General features: G+C 43.6%; 1 protein-coding gene and 2 pseudogenes across 1 annotated transcript; all 3 read left to right on the top strand.

Moving 5' to 3' along the window:
* The first annotated feature begins 549 nt into the window (after positions 1-549).
* Positions 550-2,191, top strand: LOC136513562 (glutathione S-transferase 4-like; annotated as a pseudogene).
* An 885-nt stretch (positions 2,192-3,076) lies between these two features.
* On the top strand, positions 3,077-4,882 carry LOC136512828 (glutathione S-transferase 4-like; annotated as a pseudogene).
* Positions 4,883-6,038: 1,156 nt separating this feature from the next.
* LOC136513797 (glutathione S-transferase 4-like) lies at positions 6,039-8,074 on the top strand. Its single transcript, XM_066507768.1, has 4 exons — positions 6,039-6,127; positions 6,232-6,428; positions 6,535-6,583; positions 7,408-8,074. Exons 2-4 carry the CDS (start codon positions 6,273-6,275, stop codon positions 7,872-7,874), a joined length of 672 nt encoding a protein of 223 aa, XP_066363865.1. The 5' UTR covers positions 6,039-6,127; positions 6,232-6,272; the 3' UTR covers positions 7,875-8,074.
* Positions 8,075-19,359: the final 11,285 nt, after the last annotated feature.

Below are 19,359 nucleotides of genomic sequence, written 5' to 3'. Positions count from 1 at the left end.
GGAGCCTTCACCCACTGAGGCGCTACATCTACTCTGATATTGTTCTGTATGCGTCTTCGCTAGTATACGTTGTACTTAGGCGTGTTACTAATTGTCGTAATACCTTGTAAACTTGTAATTCCACGATGTATGAACTGTGATATCAATTAAATAATGATAATGTGACTATCACAATATGATGTAATTTATGGATTTCCCTTCGAGTAAATCGTGGATCGTTTCCACAAGACTCGGAATTTTTCCAGCTAATCACCGCGAGAGCCATTCCTCGTGAAACAAACGGGCCCGAAAGGAGCTGATATGAAGATAGGAATTTCCAGGAAAGTGTCTTTGAGAGACTATGATGTGAGAATTGAGAAATCTTTTTCATTTCGGTGACGACGGAGCCGCTTGCTGACTGCCACTGACGGGCTCTCTCACCTAACTAGTCTGCGTACGTAAGCAACGATGTCACGCGTTCACCCTCCCGTTGACCAAACACCGATCCACTTCTAGGCTTCTAGCACCTTCTTGTTTCTCTCTTCTCCCCCGAATAGCAGCAGCGCCAGCGCCAGCGCCAACGTCGTCTCTGATCTCTCCTCTCTTCTCTCGCTAGTGTATAAGTAGCAGCTGCCAGCAGGCTGAAGCTGCACACATCCATCCATTTCTAGCTGCCGATCATCCTATCTTGATCCTGCATCATTGTTGGATACTTGGATCTCGCGCGCGCACACAAGTAGCTAGAGCTAGCTGCTAGTCGTAGCACTCGCGAGAGGGCAGAGCGGAGCTGAGGAAGCCATGGCTACGCCGGCGGTGAATTGTACGGGTGGGCTATCTCGCCGGTCGTTTCGCGCGCGCTGCTGGCCCTGGAGGAGGCCGGCATCGACTACGAGCTCGTCCCCATGAACCGTCAGGCCGGCGACCAGCACCGCCCGGAGCACCTCGCTAGGAACGTACGTACCTCACTCCCTCGATCCACTATGAACTTGATGGTTTCGCATTCACTCCACTCATCGGCCATCACTGGTTTCGCCGACTGACACACACACACGCCGCTCCTGTGCTTAATTGCTGCAGCCTTTCGGGAAGGTGCCGGTGCTCGAGGACGGCGACCTCACGGTCTTCGGTAAGTTCATCAGCAATTAGCCGTGTCATATATGCTCCTTCCTTTCAAATTATAATTCACGGTTTTGTCCTAATTTTCCTAAGTCAAAACCTTTCACCTTCATAACTAAGTTTATAAAAGATACGTCAAACACCTACGTGGTCACATTAGTTTTATTAAAACTTTCATTAATACTCCCTCTGTTCCAATTATAAGTCGCTTTGACTTTTTAGGTACATAGAATTTGCTATGTATTTAGACATACGTTATATCTAGATGCATAGCAAAATGAATGTACCGAAAAGATAAAAAACGACTTATAATTTGGAACCGAGGGAGTATGTTTTAATAGTGTATTTATTTTTTGAAAATATAGGAGAAGATATTAAGTCAAAGTGAATTAAAATTTACAACGAGGGTGTAGCATTTTGTTGTGATCCATAAGTTCTAAGCGTGTGACATGTATATTTTCAAAGAATCCCGGGCGATCGCGAGGCATGTCCTGCGGAAGCACAAGCCAGAGCTGCTGGGCTCCGGCAGCCTAGAGCAGGCGGCGATGGTGGACGTGTGGCTGGAGGTGGAGGCCCACCAGCTGAGCCCGGCGGCGATCGCCATCGTGGTGGAGTGCATCTTCGCGTCGCTCCTCGGCCGCGAGCGCAACCAGGCGGCTGTCGATGAGAACGTGGAGAAGCTGAAGAAGGTGCTAGAGGTGTACGAGGCGCGGCTGAGCCAGAGTAGGTACCTCGCCGGCGACTTCCTTAGCCTTGCGGACCTTAGCCACTTCACCATCATGCACTACTTCATGGACACCGAGTATGCCACGCTGGTCGAGGCATTACCGCACGTCAGCGCCTGGTGGCAGGGGCTTGCCGCGCGCCCAGCGGCGAAGAAGGTCGCGGAGTTCATGTCGGTCGGCGCGGCCGAGGCGTCCAAGAAACAGGAGTGATGATGAAAAGTGATGTGTGTTGTGGTTAATTACTTTCTCATGTGTACGTGGTACCTCTATAGTTTGTGTATTTGTCTTTTGCTGTTTCCTCCAATGAGTAATAGTTATTTGAAATTTATTGTATTTCATCACATTTAGGAAAAAATATTTCATTGGATTTTCATATCGCTGTGTAACAGATGTCGTCATCGAATTAGACAGATGGCCGCTACTACACATGGCCATTTTTTTTTTTGTCTAGATGTGGTTTTCGCGAGAGCCTCTAACCAACCAACCAACTCTAGAAATCATTTGTCTTTATTTATCTAAAAAATAAGTCACCTGCGAACTACACCTGGAAATCAATTTATAAAGAGTCCTGACTCATTACTAGAAATTATCTCTTCTCTCTACACTGAAAAGGTTCCACGGGAATCGTCCACTGTAGAACCAAACTCCGGTAAAAAAAATCTCTGTTAAAAAAAGGATTGGACCGGGTAAAACGATTGGACTCTAGAAAGAAAATCTATGTCAGAACAAAATCCGGATCGGGTAAAACAATCGGCGGACTCTGGAAAGAAAATCTACGCCAGAACAAAATCCGGATCATACTCTGGGAAGTAAACTCCTAATAGGATCGGACTCTAGGAATTACTCATCCAGATCGTAATCACTCGATTGAAAAAAAAATTCAACCGACAGAAGTTGTTTTGTTCCTAAAAAGACTTGAGGAAGTTGTTCTTTTGTTTTTTTTTTCTGTTTTTCCCGAAAAGTTGTTCTTTTGTTGTATTAGATTAGTTTAATCACGTTTAGCATCGTGCACTAGGCTTCATAAGTTGCTGTCAGTCTGGCCTTGACACTATCGTTTCAGCATAGGCTAAGATAAATCAGTTGCAGATCCTGGTAGTTTTCTAGTTTTTGGATGTTCCTAACTTTACTGTGATAGGAGCTGATATGAATGAAGACAGGAATTTCCAGGAAAGTGTCTCTGCTGACCGATGTGAGAAATCATTTTGATTTCGGCGACGGAGCAGTTTGCCTTCCACTGCCAGTGACGGGCTCGCACCTGACTAGTCTGCGGCTCTGCGTACGTAAGCGATGACGTCACGCGTTCACCCTTCCCGTCGAGCAAATACGACTTCACTTCTTCCAAACCTTCTTCTTCCTCTCCCCCAAGCAGCAGCGCCAGAGCCAGCGTCGTCTCTGATCTCTCATCAAGTCTCCCGCTCCTGTATAAGTATCAAGTAGCAGCCTGCAGCAGGCAGCAGAAGCTGCACACATCCATCCATCCATTTCTAGCTGCTGATCTTTGATATGTCCTGCATCTTCGGATCTTGCGCGTAGATTACACAAGGAACTAAGGAAGCACCCGCTGAGCTAGGAAGCCATGGCTACGCCGGCGGTGAAGGTGTACGGGTGGGCTTTCTCGCCGTTCGTGTCGCGGGCTCTGCTGGCCCTCGAGGAGGCCGGCGTCCACTACGAGCTCGTCCCCATGAGCCGCCAGGCCGGCGACCACCGCCGCCCGGAGCACCTCGCCAGGAACGTACGTACCTCGCTCCCTCGATCGACCCATCATGAGTTTGTTGGTTTCACTTTCACTCCGCTCATCGGCCATCGCTCGCTTCGCCGACTGACACGCCGCTCCTGTGCTTAATTGCTGCAGCCTTTCGGGAAGGTGCCGGTGCTTGAGGACGGCGACCTCACCATCTTCGGTAAGTTCATCATCATCCATTGGGCGCGTTATATCTGCTCCTTATTCTTTCCAAATTGTACTCCCTTGGTCAAAAAAAAAAAAACTCTTTAAATAGATTTATTATAAAAATATATTTCAGGATTAATCTAGTAATATTTACACAATAAATATTAATTATTTATATATTTAGTGAAATTTAAGATTATTTAACTCTTTTTTCAAGATTATTTAAATCTTTAAGATGTGTGATTTACATTTTTTTAGACGGATGTGGTGTAATTCACAGTTTTATCCTAAGTTAATTTTTTTCAACTTTAAGTAAGTACGTTTATTAAAAAAAATGCCAACACCTGCATGGTCACAATAATTTTATTAATTTTTCATCAATATTTTAATAATACACTTATTTTTGAACCTATAGGAGCAGATGTTAAATTAAAAGTGCACTACATTTTAAAATGGAAGGGTTAATATTCTGCTTTGATTCTACGAGTTTTCTAAGCGTGTGATATGTATATTTTTCAGAATCCCGTGCGATCGCGAGGCACGTTCTGCGCAAGCACAAGCCGGAGCTCTTGGGCACCGGCAGCCTGGAGCAGGCGGCGATGGTGGACGTGTGGCTGGAGGTGGAGGCCCACCAGCTGCACCCGGCAGCGATCGCCATCGTGGTGTACTGCATCTTCGCGTCGTACCTTGGCCGCGAACGCAACCAAGCTGTCGTCGACGAGAACGTGGAGAAGCTGAAGAAGGTGTTGGAGGTGTACGTACGAGGCGCGGCTAAGCCAGAGCAAGTACCTCGCCGGCGATTTCCTTAGCCTCGCCGACCTCAGCCACTTCACCATCATGCACTACTTCATGGCTACCGAGTATGCCACGCTGGTCGAGGCATTGCCGCACGTCAACGCCTGGTGGGAGGGCCTTGCCGCGCGCCCAGCGGCGAAGAAGGTCGCGGAGTTCATGCCGGTCGACGCGCCCGGGTCACCCAAGAAACAGGGGTGATGATGAAAAGTGATGTGTGTTGTGCTTAATTACTTTCCCATGTGTACGTGGTTCCGCTATAGTTTGTGTATTTGTCTTTTGCTGCTTCCTCCACAGAATAATAGTTATGTGGAAATTTAATGTATTTCATCACATTTAGCAAAAATATTTCATTGGAATTTCATATCGCTGTGTAACAGATGTCGTGATCGAATTAGACAGATGTCCGCTACTACACACGGTCATTTTTTTTTTGTCTAGATGTGGTTTTCGCGATAGCCTCTAACCAACCAACTCTCGAAATCATCTGTCTTTATTTATATAAAAAATAAGTCACCTGCCAACTACACCTGGAAATCAATTTATGAAGAGACCTGACTCATTACTAGAAATTATCTCTTCTCTCTACACCTAAAAGCATCCACAGGAATCGTCCACCGCAGAACCAAACTTCGATAAAAAAAAAATTCTCCGTTAAAAAACTGATCGCACCGGGTAAACGATCAGACTCTGAGAAGAAAATCTACGCTAGAACAAAATCCGGATCATACTCTACGAAGTACGCTCCTCAAAAGGATCGGGCTCTAGGAATTACTCATCCGGATAGTAATTACTCGATTGAAAAAAAAAAATCAACCGGCAGAAGTTGTTTTGTTCCTAAAAAATGACTTGAGGAAGTTGTTCTTTTGTTTTTTTTTTTCTGTTTTTTCCCACGAAAAGTTGTTCTTTTGTTGTGTTATTAGATTGGTTTAATCACGTTTAGCAATGTGAACTAGGCTTCATAAGTTGCTGTCAGTCTGGCCTTGACACTATCGTTTCAGCATAGGCTAAGATAAATCAGTTGCAGATCCTGGTAGTTTTCTACTTTTTGGATGTTTCTAACTTACTGTGATAGGAGCTGATACGAATGAAGACAGGAATTTCCAGGAAAGTGTGAGAAATCATTTTCCTTTCGGCGACGGAGCCGTTTGCCTTCCACTGGCAGTAGGGATGAAAACGGGGATATTTTCCGACCGTATTCGAAACCGAATCCGTTTAGAGGGGTTGAGATCTATCTGTATCTGAGTCCGGATATCCAACATCTGATACCGTATCCATATCCGAATACTCAAATCGCATATTTATGATGTCGATATCCAATCGTATCCTATCCGACATAGTTGACACTATCCGTATTCGAATCCGAATTCAGACAAAAATATGAAAACAAATATAATATCGGTGATATCCGTCCGTATCCGATCCGTTTTTATCCCTAACTGCCAGTGACGGGCTCGCATCTGACTAGTCTGCGACTCTGCGTACGTAAGCGACTACGTCACGCGTTCACCCTTCCCGTCGAGCAAATACGACTTCACTTCTTCCAAACCTTCTTCTTCCTCTCCCCCAAGCAGCAGCGCCAGAGCCAGCGTCGTCTCTGATGTCTCCTCTCCTCTCCCGCTGCTGTGTAAGTAGCAGCCTGCAGCAGGCAGCAGAAGCTGCACACATCCATCCATTTCTAGCTGCTCATCTTTGATATATCCTGCATCGTCGGATCGATCTTGCGCGTAGATTACACAAGGAACGAAGCACTCGCTGAGCTAGGAAAAGCCATGGCTACGCCGGCGGTGAAGGTGTACGGGTGGGCTATCTCGCCGTTCGTGTCGCGGGCTCTGCTGGCGCTTGAGGAGGCCGGCGTCGACTACGAGCTCGTCCCCATGAGCCGCCAGGCCGGCGACCACCACCGCCCGGAGCACCTCGCCAGGAACGTACGTGCCTCCCTCCCTCGACCCACCATTAATTTGCTTGTAGGTTTCACTTTCACTCCGCTCATCGGCCCCGACTGACACCCGCTCCTGTGCTTAATTGCTGCAGCCTTTCGGGAAGGTGCCGGTGCTCGAGGACGGCGACCTCACGCTCTTCGGTAAGTTCATCATCATCCATCGGGCGTGTCTATCAACTCCTTATTCTTTCCAGATTATACTCCCTCGGTCAAAAAAAAAAAGAAATCTGTTTAAATAGATTTATTTGGAAATATATTTTAATATTTACATAATAAATACTAGCTTTTTTATATTTAGTCAAATTTAAGATTATTTAACTTTTTTAAGATTATTTAAATCTTTACCATGTGAGATTTACATTTTTTAGATGGATGGAGTAATTCACAGTTTTATCCTAAGTCAAGTTTTTCAACTTTAAGTAAGTTTATAAAAAATATGCCAGCACCCACATGGTCACATTAGTTTATTAAAACTTTCAACAATATTTTAATAATACACTTATTTTTGAACATATAGGAGTAGATGTTAAATTTAAGGGTAAAGTACACTTTACAACCCTCAACTCGCTTTGAGATCTACAACTTTCAATACGATGTCGGATGAAGATAATTTTTATATGTAAATTGTAGATCTCAATGAGATCTACAACTTTGTAGTTTTGAGTTTTTTCATTTGAGAACGTTAAGATGCTCAAAAAATAATTTAAAATTTTGGCGTCTCCCGAAAATAGAAAACCGCTTTTGAAACCGTCCGAGGACCAAATTTGTCGGGTTTTGATAGTTGGAGGGTGTTTCTTGATCGGTTTCATAGTTGAAGGTTGAAAATCGAACTTCAGCGCGAGTTGAGGGTTGTAAAGTGTACTTTACCCTAAATTTAAAGTGAAATACAGTTTAGAACGAAGCGGAGGTAGTATTTTACTTTGATTCTACGAGTTCTAAAACGTGTGATATGTATTATTTTTCAGAATCCCGTGCGATCGCGAGGCACGTTCTGCGCAAGCACAAGCCAGAGCTCTTGGGCACCGGCAGCCTGGAGCAGGTGGCCATGGTAGACATATGGCTTGAAGTGGAGGCCCACCAGTTGAGCCCGTTGGTGCTCGCCATCGTGCTGGAGTGCATCGTCGCGCCGTTCTACGGTCGCGAGCGCAACCAAGCGATCGTCGACGAGAATGTGGAGAAGCTCAAGAACGTGCTCGAGGTGTACGAGGCGCGGCTGAGCCAAAGCAAGTACCTCGCTGGCGACTTCCTTAGCCTCGCCGAGCTCAGCCACTTCACCATGATGCACTACCTTATGGCCACCGAGTACGCCACGCTGGTCGAGGAATTGCCGCATGTCAGCGCCTGGTGGGAGGGCCTTGCCACGCGCCCAGCGGCGAAAAAGGTCGCGGAGTTCATGCCGGTCGGCACCAGGGCACCTAAGAAACAGGAGTGATGATGAAAAGTGACGTGTGTTGTGCTTAATTACTTTCTCATGTGCACGTGGTGCCTCTGTAGTTTGTCTATTTGTCTTTTGCTGCTTCCTCCACAGCGCACGTGGCCGTGTTGACCCCGGCTACTTGCTCCACCGTGGAGGGTGCAGGGGCGCCTGATTCTGCGTACGTTCTGTTGGCCCAGTCTGAAGCTCTGCATACGCGCATGCACTTTGACCAGGGAATACTCGGCTATTTGGGCACTGACCACCCAATGCGTGCACGTCCGACTATTAGAGTTGGCCCACATGACAGAGATAGGCAACGCTGGATGGGTGCAGGCAGCGCATGCGTGCCTGCGAGTCATAGCGCGTGGAAGAAGTACATGCTGCAATATACTAAAACCAAGTGAAACAATTGAAACATACGTTAGCAACATATGTGTATAACCACTGTAATATATGCAACATCCAGATAAAACACTTGTAACATACGTCTAAAATAGGTGAACCATTTAGAGCATACACTTGCAACATACGTATATAGCCAATGCAACATATAGATGAAAACATGCAACATTCAGATGAAATAGCTAAAACATTTGGAAAGCACACTTGCAACATACATGTATAGCCACTGTAATGTATGCAACATTTAGAAGAAACACTTGCAATATATGTTTGAAACAATTGAAACATACACTTGCAACACACGTGTATAGCCATTGCAATATATGCAACACCAGATCACCTTTTGCAACATCCAGATCAAACATATGCAACATACATCTAAAACACATAAAATATACGGTTGCAACATGTGCTCATCTACTTGGCGGCCCAATGAAGGTGGACGCGGGCGCGGGGGAGCGCAGCGTGAGGCACGCGGCACGAGGCACGGACGGCGCGCGGCTAGTCCGGCGTGAGGCGCAGGGGTGAGCGGTGGGAAGCGTGTCCCAGTCGAAGCGTCCAGATTTTTTAATAATGGGCCGGTCAAACCTGGCCCGTAGGCCCAGCGAAAGGCACGCGTCCCAGACGCTCGGTATAGAGCATTACCGTTTGCCAACTACACCTAGAAATCATTTTATAGGGGATGATTAGAGACCTGACTCAATACTAGAAATTGATTTAAAAAACAATTAGTCCAAGTTAGCATGTTTCTATTTTAAATAATCCTAAGACATATTAGTTTCTTATGTGATCTGTTCAATCTAATCTACTAATCCCTCCATTTTAAATTGTAAGTTATTCTAGCATTTTTAGATATGTAGTTTTTGCTATGCACAGATGCATACGTTACGTCTAGATGCATGATAAAAGCTATGAACGTATAAAAGCCGGTGCGACTTACAATTTGAAATGGAAGAGTTTTTATGCACTGAATCAGATCAATCCAAGATAGATGAGTACCTATCTTTATCATTGTTAAGCATCCTAATTAGTGTCAGAAATTAACCTAAGTCAGATTGCCGTCGCTAAGGCATGCCAAATTAAATTCTATGTGTTATCCTTAAACAGAACAATGTTGACATGTTTTAGTTTGGTTTGATGCCAATTGAGATTCTAATAATTGAACTAGGGTGCAATCAGTGAGCAATCATAAGATAATTAAGCATATTTTCTTAATCTATAGTTCCCTCTTAATAGTAAGACTATCTACCCTAAATCCGGCCACGCACTATATTGAGTATCGGCCAGCAAAATTGAAACCCCTAGCTTATATCTTGCCTTCGGGCTTGTTTTCATCTCTTTCTTCTTTCTCCAAGTATTAGCATGCTCTATATGGCTTGATGATCACTCAACCACATCCTAGTCTTGCTCACCATCTTGATATGAACCTTATCTCAATCACAACTTAATTGGAATTAAGCATCAGTCCACTAGTTGTCATTCAATTACCCAAATTAAACTTAGAGCTTTTACGGTCCTGCGCAAGGAGTCAGACGTCCATTAGAACACCACAAACTCAGCACTGATTTTTTTAGAGAAGTTGATGCATCTCATGAGTATTGATCAAATGTCAAATGGTACGTCATCGATCCTAGCAATCGGTCAATGATCGATGGATACCGTTGCTCCCGCCTTAACCCAGAAGGGATGGCAGGCTGGGTCAGTGGGCCATTATCGGGCTGCTTGCGTGCTCATTAGATGAACATGATTTTGCTCCGCCGGTGGGCCACACAGTTCTAAGGGCAAAAAATGTTTTTCTTTGCTGAATTTATTATGTTAGGGCAAAAAATGTTTTTGATTGCATTTACTGTTTTGTTAGTTTTCTTCAGTGAATTATTTTTTTAAAGTATAGACAAATAAGTTTATTGCCTAAGAACAATGTTTACTTCCCAGTTTTGATAATTTAATCCCCAAGATATTTCAGTAGACAATTAAATGTGACCTTTGGAATATCTTTGTTCACAATGTTTAAGTCTTTGAGCTATTAGTTTAATTCCTAATAATTTTTAATTCACAAGATAATGTAATTGTTCTGATTTATAGAAAGCGATTTTTATGCAAGTAACTGTCGACTAAAGATGATCGGTAGTCCACCGAGGGGGCTACCCGCGATGGTAGATTGATCGGAGAGGTGAGCAAGAACAAGAGCAAGATGGTGACAAGATACAAGATTTATACAGATTCAGGCCGTCAGCTTAACGTAATACCCTAATCCTATGTCCTATCAGTTTGTATTGGCTATCATATATGATTGTGTATGTTTTGAGGGGGTCCCTGTGTGGCAGAACCTCCTAAGGAATCAGGCCCACATGCACCTATCGTTGTCTTAACAGACTTCGGATAGTGTACACGAGTTCCCAACAACTCAACAGGTCTGTCGGGTGTCCTCGGGAAACCCGAATCATCCACGTTTCTCTTTTCAAACAGGATCCCAATCACAGTCATTGCAGATTACAACAGTTTATTCAAATATATATCAGAGTAAAAGATAGCGGAAGTCTTAAGATAGCATTATTACAAACCAGTTGTTTTCAAAGTTACAATACCATAAGTGTCATACAACCATAGTAGCGGGATAATATTACATTAACTTTATTTATCATACAAACTAGTGCCTTGTCCAAAGGCCATTCATTACTCCTCATCATCATTGTTGACTTCAAACACTGACATGCAGCAGGGACCAAAACAAGCCTGCGCATGCGACTCACCTGCAACAAGGGTTAACAAACCCTGAGTACAAAGGTACTCAACAAGACTAACCCGACGTGACGGGGTGTAAGAGTCTAGAGATGCAGGGGTTTGGGACAAGGTAAGGATGTAGCAAAATTCAAGTCCTTTGCCAAAAGCTTACTATATTTATCCTATTCTCAATTTTTACCCCTAAGTCCTTTTAGTTCTTTATCTCAAACTAAATGTACATTTCCCATATTTCATTCCTTCTCATTCCATTCTTTTTCTCATATTTTAGTAATTCACCAGTACTACATTGCTTCTGTAATGAATCGAGTCTCCATATCCGTGGAGCACCGGCAATTCGAATTGAGTCAAGTCCCAGCTGGGGATTCCTTATCACACGACATATGTAGAACTTAATCTTGCATATATCAACCTCGCTACCGGATCTTCCTATACTAAGCCGTCTCCACGCCACCCGAGAGTACAGCACACCTCAAATCTGGCCACATTCCAGCCACGAGGGTACACGCTACTCCCGCCATCTCTCCACTCCCAGTGCGCGGGCATTCGTCTTAGTATCGGATTAGCCGAAGTAGGCTTACCGGAGTATGTGACCAGTACTACAAAGTGTCTCGTTCAGAAGATCCACAATGAGTGGCCTTTAAGCGACATAGCCGACAACATTACCCAAAAATTCAAGATAAGTCACCCGACTAGTCTCTAATTCATTCTATCTTCTTTCTTTCTTTGGCCAGTATGCCATCTTTGATTGTATCAAAACTTTTACTTTGAAAGCCTACCATAAAGCATACTAAGCATACTACGCTTTTATAAATGAAAACATCTTCAAGGATGGTAAACAATTATCAAGGTAGGTAATGCATCAAGTAGGTAACATTTGAATTAAACAACTTAATGCAATAAGTAACATAGGTGATAAACTTTTCAAAGTAAACAAGGTAATGGCTTAATGCATAAACCGGGGCTTGCCTTCGTTGACGATCTCAGATTCCGGTTCAGTACCACAATTATCGAATCCCGTGACAATCGGGGATTCTTCCAGAACTTGCTCAACTAGAATCGTTTCGTTCTCGGGTTCTACACGAAATGATAACATATGCTTTAACATGATGATAATGTAAACATGATGCTTTCACGACACATAAAATGTAAAAACACCCGCAAACGATTTGATTTTGCGGTACAGTCGCAAGCCAACAAAACCAACTTGCAATCCTACCATTAAGAACCACACATGTGACTTGACCAAATGGATCTTGAAACCCTACTAGTCACAAAACATGACCAAAACAAGATCCAACACTAATCAAACACTTAGGGTTTACTTTTATCTATTTTTGAATTAATTTGGAATTAAGCCCAAAAATAAACTTGTTCCAAATGACCTGAAAATTTTATGTAAGCTTCCTTATGACAAATTAGTGTACCAAAACAAATTTCATAATTTTTGGAATTATACAGTGACCTACAAAAATCATGGAAATTGCATTTTTCAATTAATGGACTGAATATTTGAACATTCAAAATTTATCCAAATTTCAAATTTCAAATTTTTAAATCATACTAGAACATGTACAGAAGCTACACAAAAATTTTCAGAATTTTTGAATGTGTAAATAAATTCCTACAAAATTGCAAAATTGCTGCACTATTCAAAATCAGAAAATAACCAAAGCTCACTATTCTTCTTCCTCAGCATCACTGACAGCCTGACCCCACGCGTCAGCGACAGTGGGCAAGACACGGCGGCGCGGCCAGCTCCGGCCAGCAAAACGCGCCGGTGGTGACCCTCCGGTGAGACGGGCTGCTCCTACATGATCTACACCAAGTCGTGCATCTATCCCAAGTCTCAGAACAGAAAAGAGCACACCAGATGGCACTCAACGCCGGCCATGGCGGCTCGGACCCGACGGCGGTCGATGTAACTAGGGCTACGGTGCAGTAGAGTCAAAGGAAGAGTGAGCAACACGCTCAGGAGCTCACCGTGATCACGATGATGGGCTTGGTGCAGTCGGAGATGGTCTAGAGTAGCCTGGCCACGGTGAGGGCAGTCACGGCGGAGCTCTGACCGGTCACGGGGAAGACGGGTTGCGCCGGGCGATTCCGGCCAACACCAGCGACGAGAGCAAGTCGAGGAGGAGCACAAGACCAATGCGATCGCGTTGACGTAGCTAGGAACGACAGACGCGGCTCGACGAGGCCTACGGCGAGCGGCGGAGCTACGTGGTGACGGAGCAGAGCAGAGGGAAGGAATGGGAGCGACGGCGGCGACGGTGGCTATTTATAGCCCGGAAGGAGGCGTCCGGTGTCGCCAACGCACGGGCGGGTTCACCACGGTGACATTGGCGTGTCATCGCGCGTGAAAGCGGCGAAGAAGGTCGGCGGCAAGCAGACTGCGTGGCGCCAGCGGTGAGCGGCGATGTAGTTTTTAAATTTTGCATTATTTACAGAACTGCCACTGAGTCTATTTTTCAAATTACTCAGAAATTTTCTAAAGAAGTTGAAAATCTCCAAAAATGAAAGTTGCTCAACTTTTCAAGTACTACAACTTTGATTTAAGAAACATTTTCAAATTCTGCCTCCATTTTGAATTTCACATTTGGGGTACATTTAAAGATTTGAATCATTTCAAAATTACTCCAAATTTTGTATGTAAACTTGAAAAACTTTGAATACCAAAGTTGATCCTTATAAAATAATCTCCAACTTTGCTTTTTGCCTCAACCCCAAATTCCTCATGGATTTTGAATTAGTAAAAAGGGGCAAAAAGGACTTTTATAATTTGAATGTGAATTCAAATTTGATTTGTCTTCCTTTTACTTAGATTTTGATTTTTGACCAGTAACATGGCCCATTAGGGTTATTTGAGTCAAAGGACATATGACCTCACATGATCACATGAAATTTAACCCCTGTGGTCATGATCTGTATTTAGGGTTTTTGAAACACATCACATGAAATAACAACATTATGAAATAAACCTTATTTAGTGAATGCATTCAAAACTTTATACTATATGAATGCTTTGCAATGCACATGATGACATGTCAAATTTTAGTATTAGGTCAAAACACCAGAGGTGTTACAACCCTTCCCCCTTAAAGAAATCTCGTCCCGAGATTTAAAACTTAAGGCTAAGTAATGGAAAAGGAAATGTGTCAAGCTAACACTTTAGAACTTTATTCAAAAAGGCGAGAGAGGGGGTTTTTCCATTCTGCTGACAAACGAGACAAGTTACAATATAGACAAGGTATTGCAACTAGATAGAAGCGAAGAAGTCAGGAAAATTCTCTTCTAAGTAATCCTCGGACTCCCATGTAGCTTCATCTTCAGTGTGTTGATTCCATTGTACTTTGTAGAACTTGATCGTACGTCTCCGAGTGACTCGATCTTTCTGATCTAAGACTCTAATGGGGTACTCGGCATAAGTCAAATCAGGTTCTAGTTCTACACCACCAAAGTCGATTTCCTGGTCAGGTACTTGAAGACACTTCTTTAACTGAGATACATGAAAGATATCATGCACCACTGACATGTGATCTGGTAGTTTGACGCGATAGGCGACTGGTCCACATCGTTGTTGGATCTAAAAAGGACCGACATAACGGGGCGCCAACTTTCCCCGAATCCCAAAACGATGAACTCCTTTCATCGGTGATACCTTGAGGTAGACATAATCTCCCACTTTGAATTCTAGCGGTCTTCTCCTCTTATCAGCATAGCTTTTCTGTCGGGATTGAGCTATCTTCATATTAGCTTGTATGAGTTTAACTTTCTCTTCAGCTTCCTTGACCACATCCGGTCCAAAGAACCAACGTTCTCCAGATTCTGACCAATTTAAAGGTGTTTGGCACCTACGGCCATACAGTGCTTCGAATGGTGCCATTTTAATGCTCTCTTGATGGCTGTTGTTATATGAGAATTCAGCTAAGGGAAGGCATTCATCCCATTTAGCACCAAAGGAAAGAACACATGCTCTTAACATATCTTCAAGAATTTGATTTACCCTTTCAGTCTGTCCGTCTGTTTGCGGATGATAAGCAGAACTACGGATAAGTTTAGTTCCTAAAGACTCATGTAAACTTTTCCAAAACTTGGATATGAACAATGATCCTCTGTCAGAGACAATGGTCTTGGGTGCCCCATGCAGACTGAAAATTCTATCAATATAAAGCTTTGCATACTGCTCCGCTCGATATTTATCTCTGACTGGTAAGAAATGAGCTATCTTGGTTAGACGATCAACAATAACCCATATTGAATTGTAGCCTGCAGATGTCCTAGGCAATCCCACGATGAAGTCCATACAAATATCTTCCCACTTCCAAGATGGAACTGGCAACGAATGTAATGGACCTGCAGTCTTCATATGAACTGCTTTGACTCTCTGGCAAATATCACACTTGGCCACATATTGAGCTATTTCTATTTTCATTTTGGTCCACCAATATCTCTTTCTCAGATCATGATACATTTTGTTGCTACCCGGATGAATGGAGTATCTTGTAGAATGAGCTTCATCAAGAATCTGCTTTCGCAGCTCTGGATTTTTAGGTATTACCAACCTATCCTTGAACCATACGACATCTGATTCATCAATCTTGAAACATGTTGGTTTTCCAGATCTGATTTTATCCTTAATATGGGCTATGCCCTTACTTTTCTGTTGAGCAGCAATGATCTGATCTTTGATAGTGGACTCAACTACAATATTGGACAGGGAACCTTGTTCTATGATTTGTAAATTCAGATGCTCCATCTCTTGACACAATGTTCGCTGCATAGGTTCTACAATTAGGCAATGACAATGACTCTTGCGACTCAGGGCATCGGCAACCACATTAGCCTTGCCCGGATGATAATGCACTTCTAAGTCATAATCTTTGATAAGTTCTAACCATCTCCTTTGCCTCATATTCAGTTCTGACTGAGTGAAGATGTATTTCAGACTCTTGTGATCCGTATAGATATGACATATATTGCCCAATAAATAATGTCGCCAAATCTTGAGTGAATGGACAACAGCAGCTAATTCAAGATCATGGGTGGGATAATGTTCTTCGTGCTTCTTAAGTTGTCTGGAAGCATATGCTATGACTCTGCCTTCTTGCATAAGAACACAGCCAATACCAATTCCAGATGCATCATAATAGATATCAAATGGCCTCTCAATATTAGGTTATGCTAATACTGGTGCAGTTGTCAACAACTTCTTCAATGTCTGAAAGGCCTCTTCACATTCTGTTGACCATACAAACTTTGTTTGATTTTTCAACAGTCCAGTAATTGGCTTCGCAATTCTGGAGAAGTCAGGGATAAACCAACGGTAATACCCTGCCAACCCCAGGAAGCTATGAACTTGATGAACAGTTGTAGGTGCTTTCCAATTAAGGACTTCTTCTACCTTGCTCGGATCAACAGCTATACCTTCAGCAGATAGCACATGACCTAGAAATTGTACTTCCTCCAACCAAAATGCACATTTGCTGAATTTGGCATATAGTTGGTGATCTCTTAATCTTTGTAGAACAATACAGAGATGTTCTGCATGTTCCTCTTTGCTCTTAGAGTAGATAAGAATGTCATCAATAAACACCACGACAAACTTATCCAACTCAGGCATGAAAACTGAGTTCATCAGGTACATGAAATGAGCCGGGGCATTGGTCAGCCCAAAAGACATGACTAAATACTCATATAGTCCATATCGGGTAGTAAACGCTGTCTTTGGCACATCTTCATGTCTGATCTTAATCTGGTGGTAGCCTGATCTTAAGTCTATCTTTGAGAATACCTTAGCTCCCGCAAGTTGATCAAAAAGTAAATCGATTCGGGGTAAGGGATATTTGTTCTTGATGGTGACTTCATTTAATGGCCTATAGTCAACACATAACCTTAAGGTTTGGTCCTTCTTCTTCATGAAAATAGCAGGACATCCCCAAGGTGATGAACTGGGTTGAATGAAACCCTTGTCTAACAACTCTTGTAGTTGCATTTTTAATTCTGCTAATTCTTTCGGTGGCATCCTATATGCTCTTCTGGACACTGGTGCTGTCCCTGGTTTCAGATCAATTCTGAACTCTATGTCTCGGTCTGGTGGCAGACCAGGCAGGTCATCGGGAAAGACATCCGTAAACTCACATACCACTGAAATTTCCTTGGCTCCTTCAACAATAGTTGCACAAACTGTCTCCACTGTACTCTTAGGAAAAGGAAGTTGGATAAGAAGTTGGGTTTTGCTGTCAGGTGCATTTACCCTTATGGTTCTACACAGGACATCAATGATAGCCCCGTGTTGAGTTAACCAGTTCATACCAAGGATCACATCTATATCTTGATCCTTTAATATCAGCATATTGGTAGGGAACTCATAACCTCCCAAATCAATAGGTACATGCTGAACTACCTCCCTTGTACAGATTCGTCCCCCAGGCGACTGTATATGATAGGGTTCTTTTGTTTCCCCAATAGCTATCCCATGCTTCACAACAAATGTACGATTGATGAATGTATGGGATGCACCAGAATCAAATAAGGTAATTGCAGGATGCTTAGCAATGGGAAACATACCCATCATAACTGGTTCTCCTTCTGGAATAGATTCCACTTGCGTATAGAATACCCTTCCAGTTTTCTTCTCAGCCGGACCCTTCTGATGGTTCTGAGCATTGCCCTTGTACTGATTTTGAGTTTGATTAACAGGGGCTTTGGTTGCATCAGGATTGTTCTTCCTAGGATACGGACATTCTCGGGAAAAATGCCCGGGTTTACCACAATTATAGCATGAAAAATTGTGATTCTGGGAAGTAACATTGCGGTTTGCATTATTGGCATTGTTCTGCTGCTGTGGTGCTTGATGAATATAAGGCGTATTAGTTGCAGGGCGAATGAAGATTTGCTGCCTGCTTTGGCCTGGTTGTGGGCGAAATGGCGTACGACCATGATTCTGAGGATGGTATACTATCTTCTGACGCTTGCCACTTGATGATCCAGAAGCAAATATTTTCTTCTTCTTCGCCTCTTTGTGTCGGCGGTAATTTTCTTCCGAAGCGATAGCAATGTTGATTGTTTCATGGTAAGTTGCATTACCACAGGCTGCCATCATTGTCTGAAGTTTAGTGTTCAAGCCTCGAAGAAAATGACTCTTTTTCTTCCTGTCCGTATTCACATACTCAATAGCATACTGAGACAGGTGGTTGAAACGCCCAACATAATGCATCACCGGGTGCTCCCCTTGCTTAAGAGCCAAGAACTCTTCCAGCTTCATGGTCATCACACCGTCCGGAATATAATGTGCCCTGAAGGCATCCTTAAACTCCCTCCAGTTGATTTGGTGACCAATGGGCTGTACTGCTACCAAATTTGCCCACCAAGCACCAGCAGCTCCTCGGAGTTGCTGTGCCGCAAACCTTGGTTTTTGAACCTCAGTACAGTGGATCAGCTCGAACTTTTGCTCTATTGTCCTAAGCCAATCATCCGCTTCTAAGGGTTCATCTGCCTTAGAGAACACAGGCGGACGTGTGTCAGTAAAATCCACATAGGTTGACTCGTCGTTTCCATTATTACGACGGCCACGATTAGGGTATGGTGCCTGCTGGTTCTGCGCCAACTCCCTTAATAGCCTGGCATTCTCTGCCATTGCATTGACGAGTGCAGCTATGGCATCAGCCATAGTCGAGGGCATTAGTGGAGGATTTGGGCACTCATCATCATCATGCGAGCCACTAGCACCAGTTCGGGTGATAGGACGAGGCATCTGTTAGAGAAACACATTTACTTACATTATTCTTTATTGAAAGCTTTTAAAAGGTTGCATGCTACAAAGGGTTCTTATTTGTAATACATGTCTTGTATCCCACAAGACAACCCTGGTTTTCTAGGAAAGCAGTAAAGGAACTACTACTACTCCAAGCTTTCAGTCTTCGACATCCGTGCCCGTATCAGACAAAACCTCATCTTCATCTGAGAAGTACACTAACTCCTCAGGGTCCTCCTCCTCTTCTTCATTCTCGACTTCTCCTGGAGCTACAATCATTTCTTCATCGGTAACTTCACCATCCCCATGAGGAGGATGAAGTTGAGCATACAACATATGGACATTTTCATGCAGGATGGCATTGTCCATCTCCAGGTCCTCTACGTAGAACTCCAACTCATTGACGCGTTCATTGGCCGCATCTTCTCGTGTCCAGGCTTCATTCCGCAGCTCCATGGTCATGGTGATACCTCTTTGCATTTCTGCCATCTCCTCTTGATCTTTGGCATGAGCTCGATGAAGAGTGTTGAGCTCCTTGTTAAGGTTCTCAACGTTGGCGGGGTTGCTTGAAGATCCTTCCTCTCCTAGGTTCTTGGAACTTCC

The sequence above is a fragment of the Miscanthus floridulus genome, chromosome 16 (genome assembly GCF_019320115.1).
Source record: "Miscanthus floridulus cultivar M001 chromosome 16, ASM1932011v1, whole genome shotgun sequence".
NCBI lineage: Eukaryota > Viridiplantae > Streptophyta > Magnoliopsida > Poales > Poaceae > Miscanthus > Miscanthus floridulus.
Note: the sequence above shows the minus strand (reverse complement) of the source record. Positions and strands in the feature narration are given on the sequence as shown.

Coding starts and splice junctions, on each gene's coding strand:
- LOC136513797 (XM_066507768.1), top strand. CDS start 6,273: ATGGCTACGCCGGCGGTGAAGGTGTACGGGTGGGCTATCTCGCCGTTC. Junction 6,429..6,534: donor CGGAGCACCTCGCCAGGAAC/GTACGTGCCTCC, acceptor TAATTGCTGCAG/CCTTTCGGGAAGGTGCCGGT. Junction 6,584..7,407: donor CGGCGACCTCACGCTCTTCG/GTAAGTTCATCA, acceptor ATTATTTTTCAG/AATCCCGTGCGATCGCGAGG.